Source organism: Castor canadensis, chromosome 15, assembly GCF_047511655.1.
Source record: "Castor canadensis chromosome 15, mCasCan1.hap1v2, whole genome shotgun sequence".
In the NCBI taxonomy this organism is placed as follows: Eukaryota; Metazoa; Chordata; class Mammalia; order Rodentia; family Castoridae; genus Castor; species Castor canadensis.
In genome coordinates, this window is record NC_133400.1 from 88,799,928 (window position 1) to 88,818,803 (window position 18,876).

At 47.8% G+C, this 18,876-nt stretch overlaps 1 protein-coding gene across 8 annotated transcripts in view; it reads right to left on the bottom strand.

The window, feature by feature from the left end:
* Positions 1–4,105: 4,105 nt before the first annotated feature.
* The window catches only part of Pfkfb3 (6-phosphofructo-2-kinase/fructose-2,6-biphosphatase 3), a 99,873-nt gene continuing 85,102 nt past the window's right edge, over positions 4,106–18,876 (bottom strand). For 4 of the 8 annotated variants that reach the window (XM_074056716.1, XM_020183617.2, XM_020183611.2 and 1 more), the window contains exons 8-17: positions 18,329–18,536; positions 17,844–17,990; positions 17,616–17,720; positions 15,713–15,842; positions 14,973–15,035; positions 14,805–14,869; positions 12,255–12,428; positions 10,562–10,584; positions 8,283–8,335; positions 4,106–6,622 (exon numbers count right to left, since the gene is read on the bottom strand). In XM_074056716.1, coding sequence (XP_073912817.1) covers positions 8,293–8,335; positions 10,562–10,584; positions 12,255–12,428; positions 14,805–14,869; positions 14,973–15,035; positions 15,713–15,842; positions 17,616–17,720; positions 17,844–17,990; positions 18,329–18,536 — 958 coding nt within the window. In that variant the 3' untranslated portion in view covers positions 4,106–6,622; positions 8,283–8,292. Of the gene's footprint in view, positions 6,623–8,282; positions 8,336–10,561; positions 10,585–12,254; positions 12,429–13,639; positions 13,727–14,804; positions 14,870–14,972; positions 15,036–15,712; positions 15,843–17,615; positions 17,721–17,843; positions 17,991–18,328; positions 18,537–18,876 lie in introns of all 8 variants that reach the window. The other 4 variants (XM_074056717.1, XM_020183615.2, XM_074056718.1 and 1 more) reach the window with 3 other exon arrangements.

Consider the following 18,876-nt stretch of genomic DNA (forward strand, 5'->3'; position numbering starts at 1 on the left):
AAGGGGAGTTTGTGTTTTAGATTGTTTTGAAACAGCTTTCTATCTGGCAAAAAACTCTAAGGCCAAAAATCAGTCTCTGACCACCTAACTTAAATATGTGTGTAACTGTGAAGACAGGTGTGGGAGAGCACTGCAAGGGAAGACACACATGGACATCATAAAAAACCATGCTTGCCCATCAGTGAACTCCTCTCCCCAAGACTACACTTTGAGCAGTAGAGGTTGTTCTTTCACCATTAGCTCCCACCTCTACCTCAGGGAGATTACAGTCAAATGACTACAAGAGAACCTGTTTTTTGTGCCTGCAATCCTAGCTACTTGGGAAGCTGAGATCGGGAGGAAGCCAAACCAGGCAAATAGTTCGAAACTCCCTCTCCTCCAAAATAACAAAGCAAAATGGACTGGAGGTGTGATTCAAGCAGTAGAATGCCTACTTTGGAAGTGCAAAGCCCTGAGTTCAAACATCAATTCGATCAGAAAAGAAAAAAAAATTAGCTTGCTGTGGTCACACACAGCTGTAATCTCAGGTCTCAGGGGGCTGAGACATGAGAATCAGGAGTTCAAGGCCAGCCTAAACTACATAGTGAGACTCTGTCTCAAAAAAAAAAAATGCCTATATTGATTAGGGTTGGAGGTGTGGTTCAAGTGGTTAGAGCCCCTACCTACCAAGCACAAGGCCCTGAGTTTAAACCCAGTACCATAAATAGATAAATACATAAAGTAAAAGAAAGTAAGGGGCTCAACCTTTCTGAGACCCCTCCTGTCCATATGGGGGCTTTTCTTCTCTTTCCCTCTCTACTAAATAAATCTCTGCTTTTTCACTCAAAAAAAAAAAAAGACATAGGCTGGGCACTGGTGGCTCACACCTGTAATCCTAGCTACTCAGGAGACAGAGATCAGGAAGATTGCAGTTCAAAGCCAGCCTGGACAAATAGATCATGAGACTGTATCTTGAGAAACCGACCACAGAAATGGGCTGGTGGAGTGGCTCGAGGTGTAGGCCCTGAGTTCAAGCCCAGTACTGCAAAAAAAAAAAAAAGGCGTACACCTACAACACTATCATCCCAACCAAGGGAAGCATATCTCTCACCTCCAGAAATTTCCTTGTATTTGTCTTATAGTCTGGTGTGTGTGTTAAGAACAGTTAACTTGAGAGCTACCATTTTAAATTGAGACAGGATCTCTCCATGTAGCCTGGGTCTTGCAATCCTCCTGCCTCCACCTCCCAAGTGCTAGGATTACAGGTGTGCACCATGACAACCAGCTTCTTAACATATTTTAAACTATACGATACTGTATTTTTAACTAGACAAGTACATGATGCACGCTATCTCTAGAACCTTTTCATCTCACACGACTGAAATTTTATGACCACTGAGCAACAGCCCCACCCCTTGTATCCCTTCCCCTCAGCCCCTGGCAGCCGCCATTCATTCTATTCTCCACTTGTATGAGTCTAACGTTTTAGGTAGTCCATAGAGGTGGGTAACCTCCACTCTCCCTTTACCTACATGGTAGGTAAAGTGGCTCTTACCTAATCTGTCTCAGAATCACCCAGAACACTGCAACCCCTCTCTCCAGCATATATAGGGGCTTTGAACCTTTGAATAATAAATCACAATATCCCTAGTGAGATCAGAATGTACGCATGTATCTCTAGGCAGCTGTATTGTGCAACTCTGATTATGAACCACTGAATTCAAACCAATAAGCTCTGACATTTAACTGCTCAGGCACAATCCCATTTGGCTTGGGTCCCAGCGAGGAGGTCAAAAGGCTGATGGGTTGGGGTTGGCAGGATCAGGGCTGTCCCAAGCAAGGCCTGATTCATTATGGGGTGAGGCACCTTGTTCAACCAGGCAAAGTCTCTTGAGTCTGGTGGACTGTGAGCTGTGAACACTCACACTCCCAAAGGCAGAGGCTGGATCCCTGTGACCAGCAACTTCAGCTTGAAGCTTGACAGAATGAGCTGTGAAGGCCCCAAAGACAAGACAGGGAAGCATTGAGACCGGCACAGTGTGGAGTGAGCAAGTGGGGGCCAGGAAGTTTGTTGCTGTAAAATGGCATTGAAATAAAATAGAGACCAGAAGCCAGTGGCTCATGCCTGTAATCCTAACTACTCAGGAGGCAGAGATCAGGAGGATCCCAGTTCGAAGCTAACCCCAGGCAAATAATTCATGAGACCTTATCTCAAAAATACCCAACACAAAAAAATGGACTGGTGGAGTGACTCAAGTACAGTCCTTGTCTAGCAAGCATGATAAGTTCAAACCCCAGTGCTGTCAGTTGCAGGTATCTCTTTGTTGGGGCCCGGCAGTTGCATCTAGCCTAGATTGGTGTCTCTCCACTCTCACCCTCAACTTTCCACTCTTCAACAGGCAGAGCTGAGAATATTTTTAATTAGAATTATTTAATAAACAGTACTGAAAGACTTGGTTAACTATTTGGGTTTTTTTTTTAAGTTAGGCTATAGCAACAAACTATACAAATTAACCTAAGCATTTTTTAAAATTAGACTATTAAAAAAGAAAAGAATATTGGTGAATATTTAGTTTGGGATGGAAAAAGATCAAGCTTCAAAAGAAAAAAACTACAAAGGAATTTTTGAGATTCCACAATGAAACTATTTTGAGTTCACGGTCATCAAAAACTATTGTAAGCACAAGGAAAACAGCAAGCTAAGAAAATATTTGCAACAAATTTGACCCTCATAATTATCTTGAAATATAAGTGGGAAACCATCTGTCTAGGTTATCCATGCTTCAATATTCACTCAGTGATTACAGACCTGCTCAAGGCCACACAGATGAATCTCAGAGCTGGTGAAAAGGTCATGGATCGGTTGCAGAATTTCACCACTCAGCAGGCACAAGACTTGAATAGATGTATTCATCATCTTTTAGAGTGGCTTTTTTAATTCTCTTGGATAACTGAAAGATTGGGTCATATTTCAAGGCAAACTGTGTCTGTCAAGGTCACTGCTCTGCTGCCTGTTCCCAACCTCTAATGAGTAAACACATCTCAGAAACCAAGTATATGCTCCGTCCCACCTCAGTTTCCAGATCTCCTGGGAGTCATTTCAACACGGATATGCTATGGTTGATGTCTGTTCTCTTGTAAACTATGGTTAGGAAAGTGTAAAGGATACAGACACACTAATTTGGGAGTCAGGTATTTCTGGGGTGTAGCAGCAGGGCCTCAGGCTGAGCATATATGTTCTCATCCAGTCCTCACCCCTGCCTAGTCAATAGGGAAAAAGACCCTGTGGCACAGGCATGAAAAATGCAGGCTCTCAACTTTCGGCAACCAGTAAGTGGTGGAGGAGTCAGAGAAGTCTTCTCAAGTTTTTTCCCAGTCAGAAAAGGGATAGAAGGGGCTGGGGAAGAACGAGAAGTGAAAGTAACCTAGAATGAACTAGCTTTCCTGTAATGTTGCCTGGGGCCTATTATGTGACACAATGCTTGTATAAGATTTGCCACTGTTTGAAGGGATGGGGGAAGGGTATCAAACAAAGAGAATAAAAATTGACAGGTCATTCTGTATGTCATCATAATGGTTGACGTATAGCATTGTGCATTTGTCAAACCCAGGGGACTACTACACAACGAGAAGCATGAAACCTGCTGTAAGCCATGGTCTCTGCTTCCTAACAAATGAGCCACCAGTGTGAGATGTTAATAAGAGGGGATACTACAAGGCCAGAGGGGGTACAAAAAAAAAAAAAGAGGTACTTTACGACTCTTCTGTTAACCTACACCCACTCTAAAAAAACAAAAAAAAAAAAAAAAAAATGAAGTCTAAGCTGGGCATGGTGGTGCACACTTGAAATCCCAGCATTTGGGAGGCTGAGGCAGGAGGATAGAGATTTCAAAGTCAGCCTTGGCTTCATGACAAGACTGTCTTGAAAAAAAAAAAAAAAGGTCTATTAATTTAAAATGAATTGACACACTCCCAAATGTAGGCACTAGACAATCTGGGTTTGAATGTCCTGTTAAAAAGGAGATAACGAAGTACTAGGTAAGGAGCTCAGTGGTGCGCTGGCCAAAGTGTCAGTTAAAGACTCTTGGACCCCCTCCACCCATCCCCAGAAGGATTTGACACGCACTTCATCAGTGTATTTCAACCAGGTATTTTATTGGTCTGGCAAATGCAAAATATACAAATTTCTTGAAGGCATCCCCTGTTTGAAAGCTAGCACAGCTTCATCCCAGATCATTAATTCAGACAAATATACAGAACACAGAGAAGTCAAAAATCACACATAAAAGGCCCCCAAATCAATGAACAATTAAACCCAATCTAGACTGCTTTCTATTTTTTAGGCTCCCTTATACATATTAAATAAATAAATAGCACATCTGCTATCAAAATAATAAAAAAATAAATTTCAAGTATTACAAATGAAAATATCATTGGTGTGGTTCAAACAGTTTTTCTTCTCCCCCAAAGAGAAGAGCTTTTTTGCCCATGGTCAATGGAGAAGGGGAGAATCACCCAAAAACAAATATGCAAAGTTAAAAACATTGGTCCCTGTTTTGTTTTGTGGGGATGAGAAGGAAACCAGTAGAAGCAAAAGTTCCATGACTGCAGCTCAGAACCCCCTCCCCCAATGCCTCCTCAAAATCAGGTCACTGCTTTTCCCCAGACCTTACTGATGTGCTCTCTACCCTTACCAAACTGAAGCCTTGTGCTAAGCAAATAATTCTTTACTCATGCATTGATTTTAGGTCATCACACCCTCATCCAGCCCCTGCCTGTCTCAGACTTGAGAGTTTACGTTCAAAGACTTGGCTCTGAAAACTAGAGAGGAAGAGGTCAGAAAGTGGCCCCTAAGAAAACAACCTCAAAGGCAAAACCACAGATCTCATAATAGGACCAGCCTGCACACTCCCCTGCACACAGTCTGCCAAGACCCAGGGTCCTGGGATAGAGGTCTATGGCTTCCATGTCAGCAATGTATAGACAGCCCTCTCTCTGGAGGGGTGGGGTGGAAGGGGAGAATTGGAATGGTTGGGTGTAAAACACAAACTTCAATGTAGGGTTATCCTTATAGCCCATTTAATCTCAATTAGAGAAAAGTACATTCTTTAAACACTCCCTCAACCAAACAAAAATAGCTCAGCTCTCCACTCCCAGCTTTAGGTGTGTCCCCCTCCACCCTCGCCCCAGAACCTGTCCCCTGAGTTAGACAGGACAGGATCTCAGACCTCACAAGCAAAAGGCAGGAAGAAAAGTGACCTTTGGCTCCAGCTGTGAGATATCCTTAAAAGGGCCCTTTGGACAATCTGTACTGCTGAGTTCAAATGGTTTCTTCTGGCTGAAGACACCCCTTCCTGCCCCAGGATTTGAGACGACAAAGGAGGAGAAACTGACATGCAGTATTTAGAACTTCATGTCCTAAAAGCCTTTCTTTCCACCATTGCAAAAATGTCATGGACACCATGAAAGCAAAGCCAGGACAATATTCAACTCTTCGAATTCCCCCAAGGTACCCAGCAGAGTGTCGGGCACACAGCAGACACTTGACAAAAACCTGGGGATGACCTCTCAGAGGAAGCAGCCTGGAAGGAACCTAGCTTGGGCCATCACCCAACATGGGGGGGATGTGTGGTGTTCTCTGTGTCACCTCACAGAGCTGATCTTCCAACGATTCCAAGGTTCTCAGCTTCCCATCTCATGGGCTTGCCCAACTCCTCACAGTCCGTGGCTCCTGACCCCAAAGGGCCAAACGTCCCCAGCATCTAAGTTCCTGAAGAAAAGGTGTGACTTTCAGGTCACACTCTGCCACACACAAAAAAAGTGCAAAGCAAACAGCTCCAGGAAAACAATGTGCTCAGATACCTCCAGAGGGACTCCTGCCCTTTTCAGAGGAGGCCTCAGTTATCATATTTCAGTAGATATTTCCTTTCGCCTAGATAGTCAGTCTGTCCTTCAACTCCGGGCTGGGAAGGCGTGTATACATGCAGGGGAGCCAGGGAGTGTCACGGCTCAGTTGATAGGCAGGTCTCAGCTCAGGGACTTCTTAGGGGAAAAGGCCCAACTTGACATGTGCCAAAAATCTGTTCTTCGTGAGGCATTTCCCAAGGCCAAGACACACAAGAGAGCCATGTGAAAGATTTTAGGCATCCCTGGCCTTCAGCAACTACAACCTAGCCCTCCTTTAATTTCAGGATTCTTTGCTGGTCTTGTCGCCACAGCTACAACCATGCCAAGCTGGGATCATGGAAACAAAACAGTGCAGTGGCACCCAGCGTCCCCTCTTGGAGCCTTCTTTCCCTTCCTCCACTACTCAGAATCTTCCCAAGCCTCATGTTGGGGGGAGGTCTGTGATGCCAGACACCCTTGGAAGCCCGAGAGAGCAGAAAAGGTCTGCAGCTTACCATAGGAAGCAGGGATCTGCTTTTTGGTGTCTTGGCCACCCCAACGTTGTAGAGGTGCAGCTGCTCTCCAACCAGCAGCTTCCCTACCCCACCCCAGTCTAGAAGAAGTCCTTGGGATCATTTAGTCTTGGGTAGATGAGAAGGTAGAAGCCAAGCTGCAGAAATGGAAATGGAATGGAGCTGATGTATCTACTTCAGTGTTTACTGGAGGAGTCAGTGCTGCTCCGGGAGCCTTTCATGTTCTGTGTTCAGGAGAGAAGAAGGGCAGGGAATTAGGATTTGTTGCTGATGGTACTTCGCAAAGCCATGCCACAGAGACTTCTTCCCTGCCCTCCACCCAAGAGAAGGGTCATCATAAAACAGGTAAAAAAGCCCAGGTAAGTCCCAGACACGACAGAAGATAACCCAGGTCACAAAAAAAAGAAAGGCCTAGACATGGCCAGGAGCTTAGCACTGGGCTGGTTTCCTGCCAGAAGGTGGTGGGAAAGAAGGTGGTGGGAAAGAAGGTGGTGGGACAGGCATGTGGCTCAGGACCCCAAAGTCCAGCGAGTCAGACAGAGCTCCTTAGAGAGGGCAGAGGACCACATTGAGACTCTCAGCTGCTCTCTGTGCCACACAGGGACCACCACCCCCCGCCCCCAAACTAGCCACAGCCAGGCAGAGGACAGGCTGGAGGCCTCTGAAGTAGGACAGGCTCTTCTTCTGACTCAGCTAACAGAGCCTCAAGCTCAGCTCCCAGGGTCCAGAATTGAAGAACACAGATGATGAGTGGGATGGCTGGACATGGTGGGGAGGCAAGAACGTGCCTGGGTCCTGATCTAAGTGGCTTTAGCAGGCGACCCAACCCCTAAGGGTACTGGCTAGTATCAAAACTCCCTTAAAAACTTTCTCAAATCAGTTGGGGGTTTATGATTGCTGTCACTGCCCAGCAGGGATCTCTCTTGGAACTCCCTAATCTACCCCTCAAAAAAAAGAAACATGATATTAAAAGTATTCTCTCTGATCCTGAGTGTCTTCTCCAAGACTATTTTACTTACAAAGGACAAGATCCTAAAGAAAGCAGAACCCAGGCAAATAGGCACAAAAGGGGCTGCTCTCACCCCCACAGAACTGAGAACCCCAGCTAGAAACATCTCTAGAGAGGAGACTCTCAGAGTGGGACTGCCCTGGAGACACCACCCACATCTGGGTGGGATCAGGACCCTATGTGTCCGGAGCCATCTGTGAGAGGGCAGGTCTCCTGGCAGTGCCCTGCCTCCAACATCTAGAGTTCCAACCAAGTATAGGGTTGGAGAGTGAGCTGGCACTTCCCTCTGATGCCACCTCCAAGCGTGGACATCGCAGGCCCACAGCCTCCACACCACCTACATATCACTGGCAATGCAACAGTAACACTGAATGGCCACATGGAGGGTTATGCTCACATCGTTCACTCACAGGACACCTAGCACAGGCCACATGGAGGGTTATGCTCACATCGTTCACTCACAGGACGCCTAGCACAGGCCACATGGAGGGTTATGCTCACATCGTTCACTCACAGGACGCCTAGCACAGGCCACATGGAGGGTTATGCTCACATCGTTCACTCACAGGACGCCTAGCACAGGCCACATGGAGGGTTATGCTCACATCGTTCACTCACAGGACGCCTAGCACAGGCCACATGGAGGGTTATGCTCACATCGTTCACTCACAGGATGCCTAGCACAGGACACATGGAGGCAAAGAAGACAGATGGCAAAGGACCTCACGACAATGGCACTGCTCGTCCAGCACTGACACATGGGCCACACACTCCACAATGGCCACTCTGCACATAGACCAAGATGCCCTACAGCTGAGGTGCCATGACTTGGAGAGATGCAGGAGGGGACAGAGGAACATGCACTGGGTCATTACCTTGTCAAAATTAGTAAGGAGAAAACTTTGAGAAAATGTGACAGACAGTTCGTCTTTCAAGCATAGTGAGGAAAAGGGAAAAAAAAAACAGGTTGGAAAAGAAAAAAAATGTTTTAGTAGTATTTTCTTTCTAATATGCATTTGTAATTTTAAAATGTAGGATGCGTTACGAATGCCGGGTGGTCTTTCAATCCCGAGCAGTTAGCACAGCCCCCCCGCCCCAAGGAAGATGCAGAGTGCAGCATCTGGGACGTTATCCCATTTTTTACCAGAAAACCAAAATCACAAGCATCAGACCCCATGAGCTTCCCTCCTTCCAGGCCTGATGCTCATGGGAAGAAATTTCACTAGAATGGGGCAAAGGGGAAAATCAAAATGCAGATTCAAGCCCAGGGAGACCAGGAAGTATCCACCAAGACCCAGGACATGAAGTCCCCTGTGGTGATAACAATAGCTATCATATATAGAGATGTCCAGAGCTCTAGACAATGGCCAGTGGTAGAACGGAGATGGCCCCATGCCTGGCTTAGTCTGACTTTCATAACTGATTTGTTGTGGTCACAGGGCTCAGGCTGATTTCCTAGACTCAGACATTATCATTATCTATAATCCAAGACATTGATCACACTCTCTGTCTGGGACTCCAGAGTAGAAACTGACCAGAGTCAGGGGTGATGAGTCTATAGGAGATATTTTTGCTGAAATTGGGTAGATTCTAGCCCAGAGTACTATTAGATTCACTTGGAAACAGACAAGTTCAGTTTTAGAAAGGGTAAGAGGATGAACTTGAACAGCCTCCTCCCAACAGAAAGATTTCTTTCTATAGGAATAGGATATGTATAAATGCAAAAGCACAGACCTCCAACCCCAAAGGGTGGCTTTCATGCAAGGAGAACTCGTGGTCCTCAAGTAGTCCACGTGCTGGAATGGTGGCTTCAAAAGGACAGCAGTCATGAGACTGAGAGGATGTGTTACACTTTGAAGACGGACAGTAACAGACAGGCCCCCCACTAGCCATGGGAAGCAGCAAGTAAGAGGAAGTGGGAACTAAACCAGAGACTAACAGTTGCTGGCCATGTCCCTGAGGCAGAAAGGATCAGGGACCTGGAACAGAGGTGGGAAAACAGTACCTGGGCTGCTCCCAGAGGCTGGCAGAGAGAAAGAAACCAGCCCTCCAAAGAGCAAGACCTAATTGAGTCCTGGCTGTGCTGTCTACCAGCTGGTGGCTATGCACAGGTCACTTGACTTCAGATTGTAAACAGGACAAGAACTGTCCTGCCCACCTTTTAGGGTTATTGAAGGACCAGAGATGCAAGGGTTGGGCCATCTCATTCTCTATGAGACATACAATCCTAGGAAGTACATCTGACTCTATGTGTGTTGCCACCACAATCCAGGTGCAATGCCAAGCCACTCATTTTCCAAAAAAATGAGCCCCACTTTACAGTTCAGTCAGCTTCAACTCACTAAGGTTACCTGATGTGCACAAAGAAAAGAATGGGACAGGTGTGACAGGTGGGGTGGGGTAGCATTATATGGTGCCTGCTCTATAAAGATCTAGGCCCCTTCTGCACCTGAGGACCACCAAAGTAGTGGACACACTGCCTTATCTACCTGGTAGCAACCAGAGGCAATGCTGAGCCATAATTTTCTGCAGACAGCTCTGGCCAAAGGTGGGGGTAACGCAATGTATCTGATGTCCAGGGTACACCTAGTCCTGACCATGGCTTATGGTTGAGTGGAGTCCAGTCCAGGACAACCAGATCTCAAACACAGATTCCACACAGACCTCTCCAGAGTGTGAGGAGCATCTTGGAGGAAAGAGGTACAGATTAGGAGCTGGGTAATTTTCAGAATAAATCAAAAGATGTTCTGTGGGGAGGAGAAGGGACATAAAAAGTAATGGTATCAGACTCAGACCCAACTTGCCACCAAAATCTGACCTGAAGAGGGAAATTTTAGATAGGTACCAAGTCCAAGCTGTGACCACTGCAGACACAACCCTGAACCCTCAGAAGGACTGCAGAGCAGCAGGCTGTGGACATAGTAGCACTGGGACACACTGAACATCAGTTAGGCTGTGATTCCTCTTCCATCCCACTCTGAACAGCTCCTGAATTCTCTTCTCCTTCCTCCCATGCCTATCTCTTCCTTCTCCTTGGAAGACCTCAGACTCCACAAAAACTGTTTATCCTCAATATTTTAACAGGCAGGAAGCCACACTGGCAAGCAAGCAAGAACAGTGTAAGGCCCAGAATTATTCAGAGAGAAATACTTACAGACAGGCTTTCCCTAGCAAAGGCTGCAAGGAGATAAAGTGGAGAGAGAAAGAGAAGTCAGTCAGGAGGCTTTATCTAGGGGGATGAGCCCAGCACACCTTCCGCACCTGGCCAAACAGCTCCTAGACCTCCCTGAGAATTTGGCAGTCTTGAAGGATTGTCCTGCCAAAGTTGGTGGCAGCACTGATGTGGGGAGACAGGTCATGTCTTACACAAGCATGTCCTACATCACCCACCTCTGGCCAGGCTAGTTCCGTAAGGTATTTGCAGCACAGGACCTCACAATACACCCGGATAGAATGGCCTAGAGATACTATTTCAGTTCTGCTGTTTTCATTTAAAAACCCTCGTTAGAGAGATGGAAGGAATATTTCATTAGGTCTCTCAACTAAGGAGGTGAGTAACCAGGTCATTAAAATTCTAAACTCACTCAGGAGCTATAGACAAGAGGATCATGAATTCAAGGCCAGCCTCAGCTACATAGCAAGACTTATGCTATAACCAAAGCCAGACAGGACTCCCAGTTAATCTTTGTTGTCTCACTGGATACAGCCCTTATTATGTGCCAGAAAACCAGCGTGAATCATATCATCTGACTCTACAGTATTGCCCCCCCACTCCATGGATCAAAAAACTGAGGCCTGGGGAGATTAAATGGCCTATGGAGGCCTCAGTGCTCTCCCCACATCACATTCCAGGCACCCAGAGGTTTAAGGAAGCTCCGGAGAAGGCATGAAGAATTGACAGATTGCAGATAAAGCTCCCAGAGGTGCCCTGGCATTCATTTCATGAGCAAATCCAATTTAAAATTTAGCCTATATTGATTTGCAAGAGGCCAGGCATGAGGGTGTCGGTGGGGGAGACTCTTGCCACCTAAATTGAAACCAGACATATTTGCAAAGGTCCATAGCTGTCTTTGAGGAAATAATTGCTTTCCTTTCGAAAGCAAATCTTAATGCCCATCAGCCAAAATCTCCCTGCCTTTTATCTTCCAACCTAGTAAAGTAGGTGAAATCGGGTTGGGTTGGGTTTTGACTTGGTTTTTACTACCTGCTGAAATAACTGTATGTTAGGTAAGGAAGTGGTTCCTTCCTGGTTGTGCAGCCTGAGAGCTGGGCTACTGGTTCTAAGGAGGCTGTGCTAGCTGCAAGTAGATATGGCCTCCAGAACAACGGGATGCTGGTGAGATACTCAACTGTGGGGTAGGCCAGAAAGTTCAGCCCATGGACAGATACCCCAGGGACTAGCACTAGACAAAGACTCCTGGCCTGGGAATTGCTACAGACTTTGCTTTGGAAATGAATATCTATTCACAAATGGGAACTGGTCTCAGATACCTTACTATTGCTTCTGCTCTACCCAGTTCTGCCCAGTAAAGATCACAACCTCAAGAAATGACACACAGGCAGTCATAGTCATAGACAGCAAGGAAAGCTATTCAGAGGGGGCTTCTTATGCTCTCTCCTGACACCTGTGCACATACACATACCCACCCACATTCACACAACACCTACAACACACACGGTGTGCACAGAACACCCATCCACACCAACCCACACCCACACAGTCACCCCCACACACACACGGGCTCGAACGTTTCCAGCAAACGTGAACACACTCGGTCACAGGCCTGGGGTCATGGACCCCCATGCATGTGGTCCCCCAAGGCATGAAGAAGAGGGGAGTCACTGACTTGTCCAGGCAGCTGCGTGGGCACCTCCGGGGGCAGGCAGCTGGGCAGGGCAGCAGAAGTAGAAGCCACACGCTCCTCAAAGCTGTTGATGCGAGGCTTTTTGGTGGGCTCGGGGCTGGCTAGTGGGGTGACACTATTGCGTCTCATGAGCGGGTTAGGTCCCTTCTTTGCATCCTAAGCAAGACAAAGACAAAAGAATGAAGGCGACAGTTATAAGGAGTGGGGAGGGAGGGCGATAAGCTACAAAAAAGGTCCCCTGCTCCTGGATTTTAGGGACACAATCAAATGAACGGAGGTTGAGTGGCCAAGACCCTGAGTTGTTGTTTGTACTACGACTTCCAGTTGGTGATTGGGTGATATCTTCCCCTTCCCCAAATTACTCCAATGGGCACCCACACAGACAAACAGAAAATGTGCAAGGCAGACAGGGAAAAAATTATAGTCATGACAGAGAAGGAGGTCAGAGAAAAGAACCTTGCTCTCAGTCCCCCACTCCTAGGGCCCAGGAGGGAGTCCAGGAGCAAGATTTGGGTCTGAGCTCACAAATGGGGGAAGAAAGAATGCTAGTTCTGACTCTCTCCTATCAGGAACCACTGTGCACATGCGCACCCATGGAACAATCTGTGCTCACACAAACAATACCCTCCTGAGTACGGACACGGAGGCTGCAAGACAGCCAGGAGTCCAAAGACACAGAGAATCAGCAGCAGACAGTCTGCCAACCTGGATCAGACACCAGCCTTCCTAGCAGAGGATGCTGTGACAGTAGTGTGGGTTCCTGGGGTTCTCCACAGAGTATGGTTCAGAGTCTCAGAGCCAAGGTCTGTCTGTCTATGCCATGGATCTGCCCCAGTGTTTCAAAAGAGACCACTGGAGCCCAGGCCAGGCCCAAGCCCAGTGCTGAAGCAGCAGGTTAGAGCCAGGCCAGGGCTGTTCACATAAAGCTATAGTGAGCACATCATCAGGACACCATCATTCAGCAGAGGAGGGGGGAAGAGGCAGGGTGAGGCAGCCACAGTCCACCGTGGAAGCTGGGCAGTAAAGTGGCTGACATTTCATGTGCTCTTTTTGTTACTGTTGATTTGTTTTTTCGGTTTGTTCGTTTAGTTTGGGTTTTTTTTTGGCGGTACTCTGGTTTGAACTCAGGGCCTCAGGATTGCTAAGCAGGCACTCTACCACTTGAGCCACTCCATCAGCCATTGGTTTCGGTTTTTTTGCTTTTTTCTGAGACTGGTGTCCCTATGTAGCCCAGGTTAGCCTCAAACTCGAGATCCTCTTGCCTCAGTCTCTTGAGTGCTGGGATTACAGGTATGCACCACGATGCCTGGCCTCATGTTCTCCTAATGCCCAATCTGATGGCAAGGCCTTGGGAACAGGGAAGTCACGTGTTTTGCAGACTCCACAGACAGAAAGTCATGCTCAGCGTAAGAGGAAGATCTGTCTAAACTGGCAAAGCATTGCATTTTGACAGCCTGCATGAAGCAAATTTAAACCCACTTTCACAATGCACACCTAGACAGAGATGCAATCTGTTCCACAAGGAATTCAATGTGACTGACTCCCCTCCCCACAAGTCTCAGACCTCTCCAAGGTGTAAGACAATAGTGCTGAGTCTTGGCTGGTCAGACACCCCACGTCTCCCATCCTCCAGCCCCACTTCCTTTCTCAATGCTGAACTTTTTTCTTTTTTGGTGGTGCTGGGGTTTGAACTCCAGGCCTTCACCTTGAGCTACTCCACTAGCCCAATTTTTTTGTGATAAGGTTTTTCAAGATAGGGTCTCATGAACTATTTGCCCAGGCTGGCTTCGAATTTTGATCCTCTTGATCTCTGCCTCCTGAGTAGCTAGGATCACAGGCATGAGCCACTGGCACCCAGCTTCTTTGCTTTTTAATGCTACTACAAGCTCTCATGTGTTCTTCATAGCATCCTGATCAGTGGGTTTTTGTTTTTTGTTTTTTTCTTTTTTAATTGCCACTACTGGTGTTTGTACTCAGGGCCTACACCTTGAGCCACTCTATCAGCCCTTTTTTTGTGATGGGTTTTTTCAAGATAGGGGCTTACAAACTATTTGCTCATGCTGGCCTTGAACAACAATCCTCCTGATCTCTACCTCTGAGTTGCTAGAATTATAGGCGTAAGCAACTGGTGCCTGGCCAATGCTTACCTCTTGCTAATTCTGAACCTAAGCACTGGCAGATAATTACACTGACTGGCTGATCCTGTTGGAACCAGGTCTCTGAACTTTCATGAAAGCACAGCTTTGTGTGCCTGAAGATACAACAGCTACTGGGCTAGACTTTTATGTTTAGAAAAGGAAGCTGTATCTTTCTCTTTAAGACTCACTTCCCCGGTCAAGTAGAAATAAGGAAGAGAGCATGCAAAGAAAGGAAAAGGATAAACAGGTCACATGAAGTCATAGGAAGCAAGGACAGGAACATAGAGCTGCAGACAAAGTAGTCAGTGAGAACCCACCGCAAGGCAACCAGGCTCAGAGCTTCTCAGGGTCCCATTACATCTCAGAGTGAAGGGGCATGGAGGGGCTAACTCACCTCTGATCGCTCCCTGTGTGTGCTCACAGACTCCACATTCAGGTAAATGGATTCCACACGGCAGCCTGGGGATGATGGAGGTGGGGAGGATAGCTTCTGTTAAAGGAATCACATGGCCACCAAAAGGCAGTCTCCCAGAGGCATGGGTTGGCAGGCAGTGCTACTCACCATAAGCGACAGGTGTCAGTTTCAGGACGGTGTGAAGGGGACACTTCAGGTAGGGCATTTCCTCTGAGGAAAGAGACACAGTCCAACAATTAGAAAGGAGACTTGAGGCAGGGAGAGATAGAGGGACAACCCTAGACGAAGCATGAGAGCTTCTGCCACGCACGGACCCCAGAAGCCAAGACCAGGTAGGGGTATTATCCCATCCTGCGGTGGCCCTAGAAAGAGACTCCTATCCAAAATGACTTAATCCAAACAAACCAAAGAACCCAATCTTGCCAGGCATACCTATAATCCCAGCACTTGAGAGGCTGAGGGAGGAGCTCGGATAGGGAGATCCTGTCTAAAACTCACTCTCATTCAATGAGTTAAGAGTTTTGTTTTTTTTAAGTAGTTTTCCAAACAAGCTAGGTCTGTCTTGGGTTCAGCTGAACCTTGGACAAACATTAGTTTTCTGGGCTGTTAGTTCCTTGGAAGTGAGACCATTAGCTGCGTGGAGGCCAAGGCTGGCTCACGAAGCAATGATGTCCATGTAGCACTGGACTGCTCAACAGCATTTCCTATGAAACAGTGAGGGGGCACAGGGGAGAGGAACCTGCCACAGGCTGTGAGCTGGACCCTGCTCCACTTTTTCTAACATTCAGACATGCAGCAGAGTGAGCAAATGATGGGTCCTTGGCACTCGCACTCAAGGGCCGGTGTCATCCTCCCTCCTTTCTGAGGCCGCAGCCTGCCCATGCTACCTGCACTCTTATCCAAGAAGTAGGCTAGCAGGCAGCGCAGGACAGCCTGGTGACAGATGACCAGCACATTCTCCTGGCGCTCCAACTCCATGATCACAGGCTCCAGGCGCTGAACCAGGTCCTGGTAGGACTGAGCACAGAGGGACAGGACACTGTTAGAGCAGAGAACACTCAGGAAAGAGCCCTGCCTTCCCATCATCATAGACCAGACAGCTCACAGTCCATCCACCCACCAATCCATTCCCGAGTGTTCAAATCTGCATATGGCAGAATAATCCTAAGGGAACATAAACCTGCTGTCTTCTCTGTCTGAGCTCTTTGCTTTTCCTACTCCTCTCCAGTGGAGGATGAGAAGAAGCAAGCTCTACAATGAAATATTACGTAGTCATAAAAAATGTAAGTCCTAACCCAAGCTATGACATGGAAGAACCTTGAAAAACTTCAGGTAGAGCAAAGAAGTCAAGTGCCAAGGTCCCTATATATGATTCTGTTTCTATGAAATGTCAGAATAGGTAACTCCACCAACACAGAAAGGAGACTCCTGGTTGCCAAGAGTAGGGATGGAGGGAGGGGAAGCTGGGCTGACTGCTAACAAATCTGAGGAAGATTCTGGAGTTAGTGGTGATGGGAGCCTGACACTGTGAATAGAGCACCCTTCTGTATTTGTGAGTTGATGACAAACTGGGGAAAAATTCCATTTGTCCTGAACATGAACCGACCTTTTCTTTCTAACCAGTACAGTGTAACAACCATTTACACAGCATTTTCATTGTAGTAGGTGTTGTTACATTAGTATAAAGTATGCAGGTTACATGCAAATAACACCACATGTTTTGGTATCTACAGGGGTACTGGAGCGAATTCCCTGAGGATACCAACTATTGACTTGAGCCTGGCATGCTGGTGCATGCTTGTAATCCCAGCACTCAGATAATTAAGGCAGAAACATTGTAAGTTGGAGGCCAGCCTGGACTACATAGTGAGAACCTGTCTCGAAAAAAAAAAAAAAAGACTTGGGAATGGGGGTTCAGTGGTTAGGACACTTGCCAAGTATGCATGAGACTCTGGGTTTGATCTGTGGCACCAGGAAAAACAAAGAAAAAAAAAGCACTGACTCATGTATTTTTAAAAGGGTAGTAAAATCTTATGCTCCAGGAACTTTATATCAATTTTTTAAAAGCTAAAAAGAGGTGTAGGGTTGTGATCTAAAAAAAAAAACCCAGCAAAGGTCCTCTTCACACTGGGCCCTCCTCCACACTCCTCCCGACTCCTCATAAGCAGGGTCCCCATGGGCCAGGACCAACGTGGAAGAAGTAGACAGCATGCTGGCCTGTCAGGGACTGAGATGTGACCAGTGCAGGAAGGACGCCCACTAGGTGTCAACACACAGTCCTGGCCACCCTCCCAGAGCACGGCTGCATTGCACATCCATTCAACTCTGAGCAGCCACTTCACTGAGCGACATGTGCCCTTGACTCCACCAGCATCAACTCAGAGCCCAACACAAGAGACCCTGGACAGCCACCTGCAGCCTAGGAAAACGCCCTCGCCTGTAATGAATCACCATCCTCGCCTCTACATATGTCAGCAGAGAGATGTGTGCACGCTTCTCGCTTCTGCTTATGGGAAAATACAGCTGCACCTCTCTTAGGGCTATTTACAAGGTTCCATTTAGGAATTCTCAAGTCCAAGGTGGCAGCATTAGGAATGAGCTTGCAGAACTGATCCAGGAAGGTCCCTGGGTCACCCAGCTAGCTGGTAATGGGGTTCACTTGGGGGCCTCACAGCCCTCTCTCAGTCAACCCTACAAACAGCACACATCACTACACCCTTGACCACTACCTGTCAAATGAGCGAAGGCATGGAGACAAGTCACAGAGTGGGAGGGGACCCCCAAGCTCACCTCACCAGTGGGGTAGCGGTAGTAGTATTTGTCCTGCTCACGCAGCGCGTACTCCTCAGGGTAGGTGTCCCTGATCTCCTCATAGGTCAGCTCCTCACACACGCCCTGGAGGAAACAGCAGCATTCACTCCAGGGGACACACCCCCAGGGCCACCCAGAATGCATGGGGCAATTCCAGCAGATTGGCAGGACAGCTCCCTGCTCCCAGCCTGTCCTCCCAGCACTCACAGCATCGATCTCATTGAGCGCCTTCCACTGTTCATAGGGGAGCCTCAGCGCCTCCGCTGTCTGGATGGTGCTCTTCAGCTGGCTGGTCCACACACGGAGGTCCTTCAGGTTCTGCTCCTCCACAAACTTGCTCAGGGCGTTGGCAAACTGAGAGAGTGGGGAGAAGAGAGAGCAGGCTGACTCCAGGCTCCTGCTCCAACCAAAGGCAGGGCTGGATCCATATTCCCCCACATAAGGCTGTGGCCAGACAGTGTCAGCCACACGCCTGCCTCAGAGCCCAGGAGACCTGGCTGTCCTCCCCTTCCCAATCCACACTTGGTAGCACGCTCATGCACGCGCGCACACAGATGCAAAGCACTGCAAACAGGTGACTACAGAAAATGCACCCTCTTCTCCCTCGGGACCTAAAACTTCCCTACACATGGGAGCCAGCCTCCTTCCTGCCACAGGTCACCCCCCAGCCTCTGTCCCCTTCTCTCCTCTACCTTCTTGCCTCTGCTGGACAGGCCCGAGTCACCCCCAATCTTGCCCTGGAGGTTGAACTCGTTCTCCCCATGCCGACACAGATAGATGGTGCGGGGCTGCACGTGGATATTCATCAAGTAGTACACAATACGGCTCTGGATGTGGTCCTGGACTCTGTTCACTAAAAACCTCCGGCCAACATCGATCACTTTGATCAGTGACAAATCCCTGCAGAGAAATGCCACTGAGGACCACCAGGCAGGCCTCCCCTGACAGCACAGCCAGCCCTGAGCCTCTAGCTTCCAGAAGGCTTGCTCCCTAGGAGAGCTGCCATGTTGGACCATGCACTCCCCCAGGGCACAAACCCTCTCTAGGAGTCAGAGTAAAATAAAAGTGAGGCACAACTCCCACAGCAGGGTCTGGTTGAGGCCAGCTGGCCTCCCACATGAGGGGGAGGACAGAAGAAAGAGAACGGAAAAGAAAAAGAAGGAGCTCTCAGAGGGCAGAAACAATGTGTGCTCAACTGTACATTTATATCCTACACTCTTATAGAGAGGCATAAATACTT